Source organism: Equus przewalskii, chromosome 4 (assembly GCF_037783145.1).
Source record: "Equus przewalskii isolate Varuska chromosome 4, EquPr2, whole genome shotgun sequence".
NCBI lineage: Eukaryota > Metazoa > Chordata > Mammalia > Perissodactyla > Equidae > Equus > Equus przewalskii.
In genome coordinates, this window is record NC_091834.1 from 63,432,885 (window position 1) to 63,453,453 (window position 20,569).

At 33.7% G+C, this 20,569-nt stretch overlaps 1 protein-coding gene across 7 annotated transcripts in view; it reads left to right on the plus strand.

Annotated features, from left to right (window-relative positions):
* Positions 1 to 20,569, plus strand: part of BBS9 (Bardet-Biedl syndrome 9) — a 422,371-nt gene that overhangs the window by 169,425 nt on the left and 232,377 nt on the right. For all 7 annotated transcript variants that reach the window (XR_011539202.1, XR_011539203.1, XM_070616207.1 and 4 more), the window contains 5 exons: positions 1,954 to 2,007; positions 7,171 to 7,273; positions 9,002 to 9,106; positions 11,211 to 11,225; positions 17,193 to 17,333. Coding sequence is in view for 5 of the 7 variants with exons in the window: in XM_070616207.1 (XP_070472308.1) it covers positions 1,954 to 2,007; positions 7,171 to 7,273; positions 9,002 to 9,106; positions 11,211 to 11,225; positions 17,193 to 17,333 (418 nt within the window). In the remaining 2 variants the exon portion in view is untranslated. The remainder of the gene's footprint in view (positions 1 to 1,953; positions 2,008 to 7,170; positions 7,274 to 9,001; positions 9,107 to 11,210; positions 11,226 to 17,192; positions 17,334 to 20,569) is intronic.

Genomic DNA, 20,569 nt, shown 5'->3' on the forward strand with positions numbered 1-20,569 from the left:
ATTGAAGTGATAGTATTTGAAGTTCGTGTTATATAATTTTGCCTAGGAAATGACTCTGATATTTGGTGTTAGAGCATAATATAGTAAGTAGTTGTCATGTTTTCAAAAATTAATCTTGGCATAAAAAGCCAACTCAAGTTGTGATAAAAATCACGTTAACATTGCTGTAGTATAGTAAGTTGGATATACTTAAAAAAAATAGGACTGTATATGAAAGAAACATTCACTCAGCTGAGTAGCATAGAAGAGGCACTGTTTGAAACGTTGGCCATTCAGCACACACCATTTCTCACTCTACCTGAAGGGTGTAGTCTGAGTGGAACATTTCTGCTTAGTTAGCTGACAAATGTACACACATTTTCTTGCCTTGGAAATGATTCTTTTTTTCCATTGGGCAACTTATATAATTTTTTCTAGGTTCTCTTAAACATAGGCTATTTGGAATGAGGAATTCCCTTTCTGTTCTTTAGCAACTTTTGATCTTTGTAGGACAAGGCCTTGTGTAATAGCACTGTATTGTAATATATATTTCCCTGTTGGTAACCTGGAGTGCTGTTTCCTCTTTACTAGGTGTCTTTTTCCAGCTTCATTTCCCGTCTTACTATTTTTTCCTTCTTAAGAGATTCTTGAGAGTATCGTATTCATCCCACTGGAAAACATTAGCCCAACGATTTATGTGGCTGTGGTGCCATAGTGTTTTCCTATAGCCATTTCTCTCTGGGTATAATTTTATGTTCTTAAAAGACTGTTGTCCTTGAAGTATCTAGGTGTTTAGACATGGATTGAAAAGAGCAGGAAACAGGAGATCTTGGTTTCTCTTTTAGATCTGTGGACAACTAAATGTAAAACATTTCCTGGATTTTGGGTAATACTAGAGCAAAAAGCCTGGCTTAATATTTTATTTTGAATCATTATTATGAAAGCACATATCCAAAAAATAATATAATTTGTATTAGAATAGGATCTTTTGTAGCAGAGACGAGCATTGCTATCCTATCTTCTTGATTGAGAAGTTGGATCAGGGTTCGTGTATGGTTTCCTATAGAGTCATAAATAGAATATGAATCTTCCAACCCTTAATTCTACTGATACCCATTACATCATAGCAATCCCCTTGCTTAGAAGTGGCTTAGTTTTTCTTAGTAAAAAATTTTGAATAAGTTAATTTAAGGCACAATGGATCTATTCATTTGTTGGATAGAGACTTTATGATCTTAATTGTTCCCCAGGAATTAGTATGGGCATTATTAGAAAATATGTTACCCCTTGGTCTTATTCTGTCATAGAGTGAGCATTTTTTTCCTCTCAATCTGCCACTCTAAAAAATAAGTTATAAGTTATAAGGAAGTGTTTGCTCTATTATGTTATACTCTGAATTCTTTAAGAGGTAGGACCAGGTAACCCAGGCTGATGCTCAAAGAGTGAACTAGTTTATGATATTGCTAGTTAAAAAAAATACACTCCTACTTTTATTTTTTTTCTAGGTGGAAGGCCACTCAATCTTTATATCATTAGTTATATATCTTGGATACATATTATTAATCAGAATAAAACATACCTTTGGCAAGTTGAAAATACAAGGACCTAAAAGAGTGACATGTTTATCTAGAAAATACAAGGAGGCCTTCTTCTATATAATATAAAGAACGAGTTAATAGAATTAGTTTCAACATTTAAATAAATTTGGCAATAGAGTAGTTAATAATAAAATAGCTGACCTTTTCTCCCCTTTTGTGGGGGATAGGTTTTTTAACATTAGCTCATGACTTTCCAGATGAAGGCCTCCAGAAAGCCACATTGACTCTTAATCTGTCATTAGAGTGATAAATCCTTTATAGTTAGTTACCTATTTTGGTGATGGGAAGTATATATCGCCTCCCTTGTGGTCACTAATTGACGTCTAATATTGAAACTGTTCTTTCCTTTCTTCTCTTCTGAATTCTGTGTTTACAGCAAGCTACTGATGTTGAAGTGGGAACTGACCTTGTCCGTTCAGTCACAGTGAAGGTATTGTACCATGGTTGCAAAGAATGTTACACATTTCATCACACCTGTCACTGTTGTCACCCTATAACTAGCTTAGGAAATGTAAAACACTTGAAATGTGTAAGTTTTCCCTAGCTTTGGGTAGTGAATGGATAATCTTCGTTGTTTCCTATAAATATAAAACTGATAATTGCCTTTATAGCAATATGTGTGTAATATAAACAATTGTCACGACTCATTCCTACCATTATTTAAATGTGTACTATGTTCTGGGGTCTTTTTCTAGAAGCAAAATTATCATTTTAAATATGCTAAAGGAATTGTGTCATCACCATTCATAATAGGCCAACCAGTTGATTGCAGCATCATACATATATTGGGGAATCATATGAATGTTAATAATATCTTTCCACTTTGTATGATTATGTGTGTGTTTGAAAAGAATTCCCAGTCATCTATCTGCCATAACATTAGCTTTAAATGGATGTATTTATAGTAAGAAAATATTAAATGAAGAAGCCACAAACTAGAGTAGTGACAAATTGATAGTCCTAAAAAAATAGAATATGAAGGATGTAGTTTTGGTTAAGATTTTTAGTCCTGTCATTGTAGAATTTTAGAACTAGAACTCAGATGTGGAACCCTCTTAAGGCATTTAGATTAAAGTGTGGTAATCAGTCAGCACATTATTAAGCTGAAAATATTTATCACTGCCCAGACCCTGGAGCCAGGAAAAGTTGTGGATCTTGGCGATTCTCGTAGTCAAAACTTGGACGGGGCTTTATATTTTCTTAGATTATGGGTTGCTGTCCTTGGAGGGGCTTGACAGGGCACCAGGCTTTACCAATTGTGTTCGCTTACACTGGACCCAGCGGGTGGCCCAAGTGTGGGGATCTTTGGTAGAAGCTGAAGGGAGCCCAATCTTATAACAGTTTCCTAAGCTAATTTTTTTGGATTCTTGCCACTGGAAACAAGGGTGATTTTTCCCCAGTCTCACTCTCCCCTATCCAATCAAAGGCTCTATCTCATTAATACTTCTGAGTCTGGGAAAGCATTGGTGGCAAGAAATCAAACACTTAAGAAGAAAAAAACCATGCTGAGTTCCAGGAATGATCTGTAGACTTTTGCGTAGGGAAAGCTCTGTTATATCTAACTAGTGATATTGTTCAGATACATACACATAATAATTCAGGAGCACACTATAAATTGCAAAAAGAATTCTGGTACCTAACCCAGATAACATTGCTTATGCTAATTTTTTCCCCACCTCCTGCTTATTGCTATAAGTAAGCACGCTTTCCCCTTCCATGCAGTATTAGACTTTTGTGTGTAATACCCACCTTAAAATGATGGCATGGCACTACTGGAAAATTCTCCTTCATTAGTGGCATTTACTGTATTTGAGAATGAATAAGTTACAGCTCTCTTCCTTATTGCTGTTATAAGAGCATGAGAAAGAATGCAACACACAAGGGTTGCACAGAATCAGCTGAACTTACACAGCAGACACAGTGACTTCCTAATTCTGTCTGACAGTTTTTGTACAAATTTCTGTTATAAATCTCTCCTTATAGCCTTTTATAACAAGAGCAGCCAAGATATATAACCATGCAAGTTTCCATCATAATAAATCCTGTTAATTGAGAAATTTTTTCCATCCGTTCCAAGTGAATGAAGATGTGGCTACCTTGAGTATGCGTGCATGATGCGTGACCATCTCTTCCAGGCGACTAAGGCAGGGTCGTTGTTTGTACTTGGCCTTTGGAGTCATGTTTGTAGATCTAGGATAAAAATTTGCTATTATATTTCCTAAGGATCTTATTTCATTTTGTTAGAAGTGGAAAATAGCATGGAAAATTCTCATATTATTGTTTTATATTTTCCCCTTAATATTCTATAATTATTTTTCTCCTAAAATATGAGGTTTATGATCTTGCCAAGCCTTTAACTCTTTTTTTGGCTCAAACACAACTCTTCTTTGTTACTGTAGTTATTTTCATTATACATCTCCTTGATTCACATTTGAAAGTGCCTAGCCCATTGTTGGGGTTCAGTAAATCTGTGTGTGAGAGCTATCACGATCGTGCATCTGAACCAAACACAAACGCTTCTTGTAACAATGTAAAATTGTGCGATTGTTGTCTAAGTAGACATTGTTATGCCAGGCAGAGTCAGAATGTCTGCTCTCTTACAAATGGCTTATTACTACCTTAAGGATTTTTCATTTTCACTTTTAAAACTGAGCTCTCGTGGGACGTTCCTTGGTCATAGTTTTTAACTCTCTTGCACATATTAGCTTGATGGTCTTGGGCATGTTGTTTAGCTTCTCTGAACCTCTATTTTAAAACTGTAAAATGGGATACTTTTTCATTTGAAGAGTTCTCTTGAGACTTAACCACAGTTGATTGAGAGCATGGGCTCTGGATTCTGGCAGAAGTGAAGCTGTAGCTCTTCCACTTGTAATCAGAGTGGGCTTGGGCAATTTATTTAGCCTCCCTGAGCCACAGTTTTCTCTCCTGTAAAATGTTACTTGATGATAGTACATATTTCACAATGTTGTGAAGATTAAATGAGATAATGCACATAAATAATTCATTAGCATGGTTCCATGAATATAGAAAGCTGCTAATGATTATTATCATTAATATTATTAATTATGTTTAAAGATATGTATACAGACTAGCTTTGTATTATTATTATTAACAGTAAAATATTTAAATTGTGTCCTGTTTATTTAGTGGACTAGCTGTTTGAAAGAATGTTGTCTGTGGTGCTTGTGGAGTTTCTTTTTCCCACAGTTACCATCAAGGTTTTACTAAAAAGGTATTATGTTGTTTATAATGGTCAGATATCATTAAGGAAGCTTTGTTTGTGGCTTGCTGATTTCTCCCACGTGTTCCCAGGGCTTACAAAGTAAAATAGAGGATTCGTTGTTCATTTGCTATGTTTACTGTTTATTTGCATCAAAAGTTGTCCTTTAAAAATTTTACTTTGCAGGTCAAGATCTTTATGTTTAACTTATTTTCAAGTTGTACAGAATACTCGTATCACTTAAAATTAGTACAAAGCATTTACTGAATCTAATTATATGTGTATATTGTTTGTGGGCCAGTTGTATATTTCTGTATATTGTTTCTTTCTCCATAGTATGTGTGTGTTTATATGTAATTAAAGAGTAGGTGATACATGCCTTTTACTTAAGAGAAAATTCAAAGCTACTTTTCTTAAAAATAAGTATACCCTTGCATTATGTCAGTTAGTAATGAAATGTATCTGTTTCGTATACTAGAATCTAATAACGAGACTGAACTGCTCCGTAGCAAAGGGGCCATACAAAAGAGTGGTTCTCAACTTTGGTTGTACATAGGAATCACTTAGGCAGCTATAAGAATACCAAACCGAGGTCTGCCCCTAGAGATTTGTGACGCTTTTGGTCTAGAAACCCTACCTGGGCAGGTAACTGTGATAAGCCTGGCTTACCATACCAGCCATGTGGATGGACTCATCCAAAGGAGAGTATTCAAAGAGGCTGGGACTTTTAGGAGACAAAATCCAAAGAGAGAATATGCCTAATGGAAGCCAGATCTCTAAGCTTTTTCTTTGATAGCCTGAAAATGACCCCCCTTAGCCCTGTGGCCCAGTAGAGATCCTTGGGCCTAATGGTTTCTACTGACGCTCCTCCTCAGGGTGAGTGAGAGAAGTCCTGGCCTTTTTCACCCACACCCACCCTATTTCCCAGGCAAACAGTTACCCCAGAGTTCTTAGCTATTGATTCTAAGTGGTGTGGGAAGACTTTCTTATCATCACCAAGCAAGGGCACCAGTTTGGAATTGCAGCCAGCTTAGAAATGTGGCAGTAAATATTGCCATTCTTTGATATTTTCCAGAATTAGTTATGTTGTATATTTTTGTGTTAAGTGATGGAAGAAAATGTAGTGCCTTGAATGTGTCTAGACTAGTAAATATCCACCTAGAAAGGAAATTTTTAGAGAATAATTAACTTGTGCAAAAGGTAATAGACTGATACTGGATAAGTAATTCATGATGCCACATCTATACATGAAAAGAAGAATAAACACATTTAATATTTCATGACATATTTATTTACCAGCCACGAGGGCAGATTTTTTCTTTGCTTTTGATAGAGCATTTTTAAATTGCTTTATTGAGATATAATTCATGTACCTTATAATTCAGTCAAAGTGTACAATTCAATGATTTTTTGTATATTTGCAGAGTTGTGCAACCATCACCACAATTTAATTTTAGAACATTTTTGTCCCCACTAAAGGAAACCCCATACCCATTAGCTGTCACCTCCTGTCCCTTCCCCCTCTCTGCCCACTCCTATCCCTAAACAACTACTAATCTATTTTATTTCTCTGTGGATTTGCCTATTCTGGACATTTCATATAAATGGAATCATACAATATGTGGTTCTTCGTGACTGGCTTCTTTTAGTTAGCATAATGTTTTCAAGGTTTACCTGTGTAAATGTAGCATGTGTCAGTACTTCATTTCTTTTTCTTATTGAATAATATTTCATTGTATGGATATACCTTATTTTATTTATCCATTCATCAGTTGATGGACATTTAGGTTTCTTCTATTTTGGGATTTTATGAATAATGCTGCTATGAACATTTGTGTACAAGTTTTTGGGTGGACATATGTTTTCATTTCTCTTGGCATGGAATTTAAAGGCCTTATGGTAAATTTGTAATTAATTTTTAAAGAAACTGTCAAACTGTTTTCTTGAGTGGCTGTACCATTTTACATTCCCACCAGCAATATATGAGGGTTCTGGTTTCTCCACATTCTTGCTAACACCTATTTTTGTCTGTCCTTTTGATTATAGCATTTTAGTGGATGTGTAGTAGTATCTCATTGTAGTTTTAAGTTGTATTTCATAGTGACTAAAGATATTGAGCATTTTTTCATGTGATTGTTGGCCATTTGTATGTCTTCCTTGGAGAAAAGTCTATTCACCTCCTTTGCCCAGTTTCTAAGTGGATAGAACATTTTAATCTAATACTTAACGTTAATTTTATGTTTTGTGACTAAATTATTTTTTCTTAGATAATATTTTCTAATTATTTTCTGGTAATTTTTTAAGTAGTTGTGCACTTCTTATCAATTTGGATGAAATTTTATTTTGTATTAATGACAATTTCTGTTTCCTTAGGTCACACTACAGAATCGCGTGGCATTGCAAAAAGCCAAATTATCAGTCTACGTGCAACCACCTTTAGTACTCACTCGTGATCAGTTCACCTTTGAATTTATGGGTAAATGTTTTGTTATAGCTTACAGTTTATCATGGTGTGAGTTGTTTTTAAATTAAAAAAATTTTTATTAGTGTGTTTTTTTCATGGCTATGTTTCTTGCCTGAATGTTGAGACTGGTATCTTCCTGAAATCAATGATTGTGTTGTTTTGCTTATATTTTCCCTCCAAGCATCAAGCATGGAGATTCAATGAATGGTTGTTGAGTTGAAGTAATTACAGACTTCCAAGTGTTTCCCTTAACTAGATGGACCTGTAATTGTACTTAAATACTATAATTTGGAAGGCTTTCTTTATTGGTGTTTCTCTAGTGAGCTATTTACTGAATCAGAAATGTTTGAAGAAAGAATATTGGCTTTGGAGTCTGCCCTGAATTTGAATTCTGGCTCTGACACTCTCTGGATGTGTAACCTTGGATGAACTACTTTACTAATTACTTGGAGCCTCAGTTTTTTTAACCTACCAAAAGGGGATAATGACACCTGTTTTGTAGGACTGTTTTGAGGATTTAATTAGAAAATGAACCTATGTAAGATATCTGTAATAATGCCTATAATAGTAGACAGGTCGTAAATGGCAACTTTTAGTGAGATTTCTTTACAAAGACTCTCTCATGCTGTACCTTTTACATCCAAGTTGTCATTAGGCCTGTTAAAATGATTTCTGAATTCTCTTTCAAGTCTTTTTCTTTGTTTACTGCCGCTGTTTAGTTGAGGATCCTCTCTCTTATTCAAGAAGTCAAGAACATCTCTCTCTTTTTTGCCTTTGTATAACCAACCCTTAGCTGAGTGCCTGGCAGATAGTAGGAACTCAGTAATTATTCACTGAATGAGTGAATGAATGTTTGAAGTAACCTTGTAAGTGGTATCCAACGATTGGATTCTCACTTTATTTGCGAATTTTTCACAATACTTCCAATGTGTCTTTCTAAAGCATTCTAAACAATTTATTTTTCCACTTAAAAACCTCTTAAGGCTCTCTAACGCCGGTTGGAGGTCAGATACATGCAAATAGAAGGCTATGCGCAGTCTGCTAAGTCGCTGCAGTTACATTATATCCATATCCAGTCCCCCCTTCCATTTTCCCCTGCAGTTTGTGTTCTAGCCTTGATAAAGTGCTATCTCCACCTCCCAGTTCTCTTGCCCTTTTGTGTACCTTTTTCTCTATTTATGCTACCTGTTCATCTGAGTAAAGATAAGCAGTGTGTAGAATGTTAGACGCTCTTGTTCTGGAGTCAGTTCCCAGCTCTGTAGTAGCTATATGACCTTGGACAAGCTTCTTAATCTCTCTGTAGCCAGTTTCATCATGTACAAACAATGGGGCAATAATAATACCCATCTAGGTGTCTGGCCTGGTGGTGTAGTGGTTAAGTTCACACACTCTGCTTCAGTGGCCTGGGGTTTGTGGCTTCAGATCCTGGTTGCAGACCTACTTACTGCTCATCAAGCCATGCTGTGGCAGCGTCCCACATGCCAAAAATAGAGGAAGATTGGCACAGATGTTAGCTAAGGGACAGTCTTCCTCTAGCAAAACTCAGGGCTAATCTTCCTCACACACACACACACACACACAAAATACCCACCTTATAGGGTTATTGTGAGGATTAAATGAGTTAATCCACATACAGTGTTTAGGACAGTAGCTGGAGAGCAGTATATGCCTGATTTTAATTGTTGTTAATGATTATTGTCCAAAATTATGTAACTTGTCTTCCTTTTACTTTGCATATAGCACCAGAGATGACTAGAACAGTAGCCTTTTCTGTTTATCTAAAGGGAAGTTATACACCACCTGAATTGGAGGGAAATGCTGTTGTTTCTTATTCCAGACCAACAGGTAAACATACAGTTGTTCATGAATTTACAAATCCAATTACTCCTTTAAAATGTTTGGAATTATAAGTTAAACGTTTAAGATGGGAAAACATGTTGTAAAATATTATTATATGAAAAAATGCTCTTTTTAGGTATTAGAAAATTGTATGTCCAAATTACTTTTATGTGTTATGAATAATTAGTCATATCTGTTTAGCTGATTTCCACATATAATGTTTAATTCTCTCTTTTCAATTAATAGCAAATATGATATATTTTTATTCCCACTAGAAGGATGGTAACTAGTCCCTGACTTTATGTATTTGAACTAAAGAGAAAAAGCTAATCTGAATTAGTGACAAAGGCTGTTATGGATTACCCTGATATTAAGAGTTTTCAGACACTATCTTAGTGACTAAATAAAACTCTAGTATCTTACATGTTAAAGTATTTAACAACACGTCTACTAAAATTCGATCTATATTTATTCAAGAATCACTTTAGATTAAGAAGTTTTCTTTAGTTCAGTTGAGATTCAATTATTGTGAATTTCAACTTAGTTGGGTCCAGTTTTATAGTTTTATTTTCCTATGTTGTGAATTCTTCATGGTAACAGTTTGACAATCAGTTGATTGGTAGAATAAGAATAATTAATTGTTACTTTTTTAAAAAAAAACTTGTAAACATTATGTAACTGATAATAGGGTGTTTGACAATGTCACATTTGTGTTTTTTGAACATTTCTATACAGTTTTCTTAATTTTGAAAGTTTTAGAACTACCTTATACATCTTCCCGCTCATTGATGCCACCTTGCATATTTAGCAATATTTTTGACAATTGTAGTTTTTATTTTGTTTAAGTGACTTTTATGGCTTGTGCCTTGACGACTCTGTGCTCTGAAATGATTTTATAACTTTAGTATGTGTTTTCAAAATCTATTTCTTCTGCTTTGTAAGTTATTTTGTTTTAAATTGTTTTAAAAAATTTGTTTTTAGTGGAGGTGACCACTTTAACCATTTATGTATATTTTCAAAATTTGAGGTTACATAAGTATTTTATATTTAAATGGCTTTGAGAAAGCTGACTTTAGGAAGAAATACAAAACTTCCTATGGGATCAAGGAATGATGGGCTTTTTAGTTGGGTATTTCTGAAAAGAATATTGAAATTTTCAATGTTATTTTAATTTTGAGTTGTGAAATAAAAAAGTAGGAAATATTTGGCTAAACTCCCTAGATCATTTATCATTAATTGAGCATCTCAGTAATCATAGGCATCGTTATACTTTTTATTCTTGTTACACTTTGAATAGCAGTTGTAGAGACTGTCGATGCCTTAATTCAACTAATTATTTCATTTGTTTTCAAGGAAAAGTAGTGACACTGTTTGAAAATAAGTTTAAAATAGAGGAGTGGGTTACATAGCAAGTGGACAAAATGCTTAAAAATACATTATAATAGAGTTGTATAGTCAGTTCATGAACTTATGGTTGCACATGCCATTTTTGGTTATTATGCTTTTCTGTAGACAGAATTTAAAAGATTATAAATTATTGCTACGCTAAAGAGCATAGGCATTAATTGGTTGAAAGGTACTTAGAAATTAAAGTTAAAAAAGTCTGTAAAAGTAAAAGAATACCAAAACAAGCCCCCCCCACCCCAAAAATGACATTACTCCGTAGTATTATCTACCGACTGAAATTATAATGTCAGCAAGACTAACTTGAAATATTAATATTATATATTTGGCCTTTCATTCAGCTTTTTTTCCAAAAATTCGTTTAATGTTCTTGATATCATTTACATATTAGAGTCTGTTTTGCTATTTGGCTAGATTGTATATCTTTAATTTTTTGCTACATTTACACTGGAATAACAAACTTTTATGAACTTCTGAGAATGGAAGTGCAAATATATTGTTATATTTCACTGATTCATGTTATACTCTTCAATTGCGAATTGACATCTTTTTTGGAGTGCCATTTAAATTGTCTGTGAGAATCTTGAATATTTTAATTTACATTTTAAACAGATGTGTATTAAATTTGTGTTGTCATTTTACCACAATAATTTGTTACTTTTTTTCTCCCCTGCCCATTTCTTTTTGCATTGCCTGTGATGGACAGATCGAAATCCTGATGGTAAGTGAAAAGATAATTTAGAAAAAAATGAATGTCAGAACTGAAATTTGGTCAATGAGTTGAATTGATATTATACCATGAATGAACTCTTTTTATGGACTGCTATTTTAACTACAGAAACCTCTTTAGGAGGATTCAGTGCCTTGATCCTGCTATGAAGAGGGTAGTAGATATTTCCTCTGATTGAGACTCGTCATTCGTTATTAGTTGTTTCAGAGTCTTGAGAAAGAATGAAGCTCCATGACATTTTTGAAAAAAATCAAAGGTGTCATTGACAACTTATTTTTGTAAGTCATTGGTGATTTACCTGAATGCTCTCTTATCTTATTTTACTTAAAATAAAGAGTAAGGAAAAAAAGGTGTTTGTCACTGAATTCCAAATTGTCTGTTTTCTACATACCCCAATAGATCCACCTCTCTCTCTGATCAGAGTGCCATGAGTACTTATTCTGTGAGCCCATTCCTCGTCTTGCTTAGAATTTGTGGGGGAATGTCATCAAGAGTCTGACCTCTTGAACTTGCCTGGTCCGTGTTAATTGTTACCTGTTTTGTTTTCCCCAAATTCTTTATGACTCTGCTATAATACTTATCATTTTATGAATTTCATTGTTTGTTCCTTTGGCTCCCCTAGTAGATTTTGAGCTCTCTGAGAGCAGGGATCAAGCACTCATCTTTGAATTGTGCAGCGTCAGGATGCATGACAAGCACTCTAAAAGTATCCTTCTTTGATTATGTTTCCTCCTAGACACAGACTTAACGTGCTAGTTTATCTTAGTTTGTTAGCTATTTTAACATAAATTTTAGATAATGTTAATTAGCAATAATTAAATACATAAACTACTTAATAATGGCAATATTTACTCATTCAGTTTTGGTGATGCCAGCAACCTAAGCTGCACAGTATCTTGGAAGTGAAAATATATTTCTATGAGAAATATTTTAATAGAAGTAAATGTTTAGCTTAATAACATAAAGTATACTTATCAAGTTAGAATTTGAGTTATTAAAAGATAACCTATTATTAATAATGAATAGTTACATTTTAACTTGCCAGACTGCATATAACTAATAAGATTTTGCACTGAATTTTATAAAATACTGTATTATTATTAAAATGATTTGTTTTAACTTTAAAAAAGGTAAAGGTTAGGTTGAACTGGACTTTTCGCTGAGAATTGCTTTGAAGTTCCTAATAGAACTTGCAGATCTGAATGGTAGTAAAACAGCTTAGAGCAACATCCTTTTTGTGGCATAGAATGAAAAGACTTAAAGAATTCCTATTTTTTTAGCAAACCAACTCTTGTCTGAGGATAACACTTAAAGCTAGAATCTCATGTCAGGGAATGAGAAGTGGGTAACAAAAGGATATCCTGTCCTTTTAATAAGGACAATGGCCCATTTTCTGAGGCGAGGGACTTGCAACAGTTTGCTGTGTGCTCAGCAAGTAATGTGTCCAGTACTTTAACAGGGATGAAAACAGATTCCCAGGGCTGGCCCGGTGGCATAGTGGTTAAGTTTGCACACTTTGCTTCAGTGGCCCAGGGTTCACAGGTTTGGATCCTAGGCATGAACCTACACACCGCTCGTCAAGCCATGTTGTGGCAGCAGCCCACATACAAAATAGAGGAGATTGGCACAGATGTCAGCTCAGCAAGAATCTTCCTCAAGCAAAACGAATATGTTAGCTTGGGGCTGATCTTCCCCACACACACACAAAAAAAGGGATTCCCACCAGCAGACTATCTGTAGGCTCAGGGTGGTCCAGATACACTAAGTGAGTCAATATGTGTAACCTTGGGCAAATTGCTTAACTTCTTTGTGCCTGTGTTTCCTTACCTGAAATTGGAGGAACAATAGTACAGACCTAATATGATCGTTGAAGGTTTGGATGAGTTACTACATGTAAAGAAACCTTAACGCTCCACCTGGCAGAGAGAAAGTGCCCAGGACATGTTAGATTTTACTGTTACAGTATTTCACCAGATCTAAGATACCATCAGTGCTAGTCTCACCGTTACTCTAAATACGATAAGAAAGAAAAACAAGATGGGGAATCTAATAATAGACCTCTGAAAAAAGCTAAGACACTAAAATGCGATTCCCTTAAGTTAGAATATTCCAGAAATAAAGCTGCCATAAAAAAAATAAAAATAAAAAAAATAAAAAAGTAAAGCTTATTATTGAAAGAAATTTACTCTTTTTTACTATAAATTCAGCCTAAACCATGAGAAAAAAAAAATCGCAATGTATGGAAATTTTAGTATTTAAATACAAAACTAAAGCCAATTTTAATAATCTCTTATATTTTAAAATTATAATTAAGCTTTAGGGAATAGAGTTGAAAAATTCAACTTCACCTAGTAGTCAAGAAAATAATATGTTGCCACTTAGATCTCACTTACACACAAGGCTTCAAATTTCAAAGACTGGTCCATTTTATTGGCCTAATCTGTTCAGGCTGTATTGCAGATAAGCAGTCCTGCTTTTATATGTGGCAAAAGAGTAGCAAACAAGGATTTATGTTGTCCCGTAAGAGTTAGTCTCCATTATTTCTGCATTAAAGTTACATGACATGGGCAGTGTAAAACATGACTGCAGATGGAGCACAGTACGTAGCCAGACATAACAGGAAAGGATCAAGGAAGTTCTGGCTACTAGACATTGCTACTGCTTTGGGGTTCCTTGTTTTCAATATGAAATGACTCTAGCAGACCCCTGGAAAGAGTTCCAAAGGCATTATATAGATGTGTAATATATAGATATAGTTATTCTACTCGGATACATATGTTCTTTTTTCTTTTTTTCTAGCACATTTTGGTTTCCCTCTTGACAGTGATACTGGGCTCTTGGGTGTGCCAGGTGTAATTAGAATTCTGTTCTTGAAAAAATTGTTCTGTCAGGAGTAATTTTGATGTGAATTTTCTCTCCAAGTGTTAAATCATTTTGTGATTAATTGCACCATACCTAGTTGCGACGATCTATTTCCTCTGGTAGCTAGAAAGGGAAGTGTTTGAAGGAGAGGTGATTATATTTGGTAAAAAATCTACAGAACAGAGTCAGTCTGATGAACGTGTAGGCTAATATGTGAGTATTATAAATGACCATTTTTTTTTCTTCTCTCAACTCAGAAAGTTGAATAAGCCAGATAGAGAGACTGTTTTGCCAACATAGAGAAGATATCGCTGATAGTAGGCAAAATTAGGACCAATTAGGCTCTTTCAACTAAGTTGAAAGCTATTCTACTAGCAACTTTGGAAAGTCTTTAAATACATGTAATTCTGTCCTTCTTCATTACCGCTACGCACATGCATACACCCACACATACCTCTACGTCTCTCTGGCTTCAGCTTCTTGGACACAATCATAGCCTGAAGAGTAATTGGTAGCCAAAGTTACATTTCAAGTTTCTCAGGAAAATGTAAATCTCGATAGAAATGTGCCTCTGGTAAACCCTATATCTAAATACTAGAGATTATATTTTGAAATGCTTGGGTTTTAATTTGATGGGAAGTAATATAAAATACTGGCATTGTAATTTTTCTTTTTAAAGATATAGTCTCCTTAAACTGGTTTCTGAAGAATTTCATACTCTTTTTTTTTTCCTCCTAATGGTAAAACTTTTCAAGTTGCCATCATTTAAAAAATAGCCATAATCATTTTATTAAGTAGGAGTGTCATCATTTTTCAAAGTAATGTTTTCCAAATGTCCTGTGAAACAGGTTTACAATTCCTGGAGAGAAACGAAATTTTGGAGGGGTTCTACAAATCTTAGCAACTGCAGACCATTGCCTTAGTGAGTGATATTGTCATTAACTGACCTAACAACTGTGAATTGAGTTATAATGTATTTCCTTTCTTGGGTTTATTAGTGCTTGCAATCCATTTGTTTTGATATCTGAAAACATATATACGCCATCAGTTTCTTTAGCTCTGAGTTCTTGGAGATTTAGGGTAATAATCTTCCAATATATAGACTCAGTAACATAAGGCCAGTGTTGTTGATTATGACTAAGTTTTTTTTTTTTTACTGTAAATTCAATCAGTACCTGCTCCAAGTGAAATAAAGGGCACAGTTTTACCACTATTGTTTTATAAGAATGTTTATGCCAAATTTTGTTTGAACAATTAATTCACACTTTGGTTGAAAGTATATAGAAGATAGCTTTTCTTTGCGTATGTACAGAATTATCAGAAGATGAAACATTGTTTTCCACTATTCTATTCATTAAAAATGAAAGAAATGAAAATAAGTTTCAGTTTCCTTGTTCTTTCCAGACTGCATCTATTAATTGAAGCTGTAATTTATATATTGTAGGGGAAACATATTTAGTCAGTATATTTCTGTAATTTGAGGATATATGGAATATATGGAAATTTCCTTGAAGTTGGAAAAAAATAATGCTTTGTAATATTTTTTTTTGGTGGTGATATTGATAGTTGTGGTTTAAGCAGTAGCTTAGATCATGTTACCATAATATTTTGAGTCAAAACATTTCATCTTTGTAAAGTACAAATACACATGCCTCTAAAACCTCACAGAATGTCGGGAAATAATACCCTGGGACTTTTCTGAAGAGACACTAGTTATAATTTGCATCTAGGATTCCAGGAGAAGTGAGTTTAACATCTGTTGGTTATGAGCAAAAAATGAGCTATGTAACATTTGATGGGTAGTAGATTATGTTGAAGAGAATGACAAATATGCTCCACATGCTCTGAAAAAGTATTTAATTGACCTCATATATCAGCATGCTTGCCATTGTTGGGAATCTCTCGTTATCCTAGTGAATAAGTAGTTCTGAAAAGTGTACTCCCAGCCTGAACGGAGGGTAAGCCACACAACTGCAATTGGCATTGACAAAATATATTGCTAATTCTAGAGATCCTACTTTGGGGTCATGTCCCCAGACTTTGTCTCTGCTTTTGCTGTTTTTAAGCTGCTCACTGACTCTACCATAAAGAAATAAAGGAATCAATGTGTGGATCCATCGAGTAGAACATATTAAGTTTCCCATTTCTCTGCAGCAGTAGACTAAAATATAGGTTTCTGTATATTTTTTATCTTATCCAGTCAGAAATAGAATCCTAGAATAAAAGGAGAGAAAACTAAAGTTGTAAAGTTGCTTTTCTAGATTTATAAGTAGAGTGCCTAATTTGCTTTGGTTTCAAGTTCATTCTCTGAAAAATATTGAAAGGAATGACTTTTAAAAACTTTTAATTCTGACATAAAACTCTTCATTGTTGTTATTTATTTATTCATTTACCTATTTCAATTTGCCTGTATACATATAGAAAAAAGCTGGCAGTTGAATGACTTTGTAAGCCTTTCAAAATGTCACTTAACTGTGATATGTAAACTTAAATGGATTGAGAAAAATTTATATGAAAGTAATATTCTTAATATTAATGTGTAAAATGACATGAACTTCAGTTGAGAAAATTCTGCTTTCATGCTCATAATTTATTGTAAATTGTGAATTATAATTTGAATCATCAATAAGTAAAAAAAGCTAACGATGTAAACATTTTTTGGGTAGAGAAACTATTAGATATGGTTATATAGAGTTTTACTGATGTAAATGTCATATTCTTGGCTCATTTTGGCTGATAGTCTTGGATCAGGTCTAGAGCTTTGAAGGTCTTAAAGACTTAGTTTGGTATTTGAATATAACTGTAATGTTTTATATAGTGTTCAACTGTGATGATTTTTGAAATATGGTATTACTGTTACTAGACTTCATGCCTATGCTCCTTAAGATTTTATTTTTGTCGTGTACTTTTCCACAATAATATAAAAATATGAATTATGATAATCCTTTGCAGTTATTTCAGTTATGCTAAATGAAAGGGGCAGGCAACAAACTTTTACACTAAGATATGTTGCTACTCAAACTATTAGTAGTACAATTTTTTTTGTCGAGTTATTAGTCAAATCTATGAATCTGTGTTTCTCTCTTTTTATTTCAGGCATTCCTCGAGTTATCCAATGTAAATTTAGACTTCCCCTGAAATTAATCTGCCTACCAGGTCAGCCTTCAAAAACTGCAAGCCACAAACTAACTATTGATACCAACAAATCTCCAGTCAGCCTTCTCAGTCTCTTTCCAGGTAGGACTTTTGAAGTAACATGCCTGTAACATAAGAAATGTTAGGAATTTCGAATGGAATCCTTCATCAGCAGTTAATGATGGGGTAATTATCAGATAATTGTTAAGTAAGAATATAAAAACGCCTCAAGGATTTTTCCCTCTTGTTTGACTGTTCAAAGGCAAATAGCTTATATCAACAAGGTATACCTTTTAAGTTTGATTAAAATTATTATAATCATTATTTTGCTTCAGTATTCAGAAATGAAAACATCAAGTGCTTCTTTTTAGACTGTGGAATTTTTTGGCTTGGAATGTAAATATTTATTATTCACCTTTATTTTAGGTTTTTGGATATATCCTTTTTCTAAGTATATAAATATTTATTATTCATCTTCACTGTAGGCTTTGGGTTATGTACCTTTTTAAAGTATATTCTTGTGCCCCTGAAAAGTAATCTCCTAAGTAGATGCTCTTTGTGGTTCTGCTTTTTCCAGCATCAGGAGGGGGCGAATGTTCCTTCTCTGGCTCAGATTGTTTAGAAGGGGCTTCATGTATAAAGCTTGAATATCACATTGAACATTTGGGGTAATTTGTGAAGGTGTGACTTTCTCCAGGTGTCAATTTTTCTTTCTGAGTAGCTTAGAAAATCGAGAGGTGTTGATTGGATAAAACACCTTTAGTAACTGGGGTTTCTAATGTGTCACATTTATTATCTTTCTTGGTGATGGGATAGAATTAAAAAAAAAGAATCTGGGAATTAAATCAACCCTTTTAAATCTCTTATTAAAATTTGGCACTGTTGACTGTGAGACGCATCCTCACCCTTGCATTAGTGGGTAGGATTTAGGATACAAAGAGTATTTCCCACCAGGTTTAGAAATTTATGGTAAGTCAACTTTTGTGTTATTAACTACTTAAAGTGCTTAAAATTTATTTTTCATTAACTTGAAGTGCTTCAAAAGCTTTATTTATATGAACTCTGTGAAAAAGCTCCAAAATTAAATGCTCTTTATTACAATTAATCTATTCTTTAGTCTGAATTGAATTTGGGTGTGTGTGTGTGATACATATGACATATATGATATATATGTATATATATACAATTAGGAAATAGTTTTGTACCTTTTGGTTTCCTTCTCTTTTCCCTTCCCTTTCTTCTTAGGCCATTTTCTTATAACAAATTTGGAATATAAAAAAGGCAGAAAGAATCACTACCTTTGTAACATCTTCCACAGATGTATTAGTTCCTTAGATCTCCTTTGCTATCCTGGGAACATAGTTGGAAATTATACTTTGAACACCAAATTTATTGGTGCCTTTGAAAAATGTTTAAGACCCTGGTTTGAATATCATGTCATCTGCAAATGAAAACAATTTTACTTCTTCTTTTCTAATTTGGATTCTGTTTGTTTTTTGCTTGCATTTTACCTTGGCTAGAACTTCTGGGGTGATGTTGAATAGCAATGGTGAGAATGGACATTCAGTCTTTCACCAAGTGTGTTTTAGCTCAGATGTTTAGCTGTAGGTATTTTGTAGATGTTCTTTACCAGATTGAGGAAGTTCCCTTGTAGACCAAATTTGCTGAGAGTTTTGTCAGGAATGTATATTAGATTTCTTCAAAGCTTTTTCTACATCAATTGAGATATTTATATCATTTTCTTTAGTATGTTAACAGGTGGATTACATTGATTAATTTTTTAATGCTACCCCAACTGTGCGTTCTTGAGATAAATCACACTTGATCATGATGTATTATCCTTTTAATATGTTGTTGGATTTAATTTGCTAAACTTTAGTTTAGAATTTTTAAATTTGTGTTCATGAGGGATATTGATCTGTAATTTTGTTTCCCTATAAATATGTGCCATTAATGTGGAGTTTGTGGAAGGAGTGGGGAAATATTTTCTTCTCTTCATTTTTTTTGAAGAGTGTATGGAATTGGTGTTATATCTTGCTTGAATATTTTGTAGAATTCACCAGAGAAGTTCTCCAAACCTAGAGTTTTTCCTATGGGATAGTTTTTAAGCTAAAAATTCGTTTTCTTCAAAAGATAAAGGACAATTCAGGTTATCTATTTCTCACTGAGTCAGGTTTGTTAGTTTTTGTCTTTTGTAGTTTTGTCAAGGAATGTGTCTGTTTCATCTGAGTTGTTAAATTTATTGGCATAAGGTTGTTCACAATATTTCGTTATTACCCTTTTAAAATCTGTAGAGCCTTTAATGATAAGAACTCACTCACTACTGACACTGGTAAATTTTGCCTTTTCTCTTTTTTTTTTCCTGATCCGTTGACTAGAGATTTATCCATTTTATCTGCCTTTTCAAAACACCAGCCTTTGGTTTCATTAATTTTCTCTTTGTATTTTTTATTTTCTATTCTTTGGGTTTTTCTGATTTTCCTTTCTTCTGCTTGCTCTGGGTTTAATTTGTTCTTCTTTTTCTAGTTTCTTAAGGTGAAAGCAGAGACCATTCTTCTTTTTCATATAGTTGGTTAATGCTATAAAATTTCCTCTAACTACTGCTTTAGCTGCATCCTACAATTTATGAAATGTTTTGTTTTCGTTTTCATTCAGTTCAAAATACTTTTTAATTTCCCTTTTGATTTCTTTTTTGACTCCAGTGTTATTTAGAAGTGTAGTATATAGTTTCCAAATAGTTGGGGATTTTTCCATGGATCTTTTTGTTATTGATTTGTACTTGAATTTCACTGTGGTAGGAGAACATACTTTGTGTGACTTGAATCCTTTTAAATTTATTGAAACATTTTACTGCCCTGAGGCAGCACTGTCTTAATAAATGTTGTACATGCATTTGAAAATAATGGTCTTTCTACTGTTGTTGGGTGTGATTTTACATAAATGTCAGTGAAGGCAAGTTTTCTGATAGTTTTTAAAATCTCCAGTATCCTTACTGATTTTCTGTCTACTTGTATCAATTATTCAGAGTAGGGTGTTAAAATCTCCAACTGTAATTTGTCTATTTCTTTTTTTTTATCAGATCTGTCAGTTTTTGCTGTGTATATTTTAAAGTCTGTTTTAGGTGCCTAAAATTTTAGGATTGTTAAGTTTTCTTGATTATTATGAAACGGTCTTCTATCCTTGTTGATATTCTTTGCTCTGAAATCTACTTTATATTATTAACTCTATTAACGTAGCTATTCCAGCTTTCTTTGTATTAGTGTTACAGTAGTATATATATTTTCCTTCTTTACTTTTAAGTTATTTATATCTTAATATTTAAAATAGATTTCTTTTTT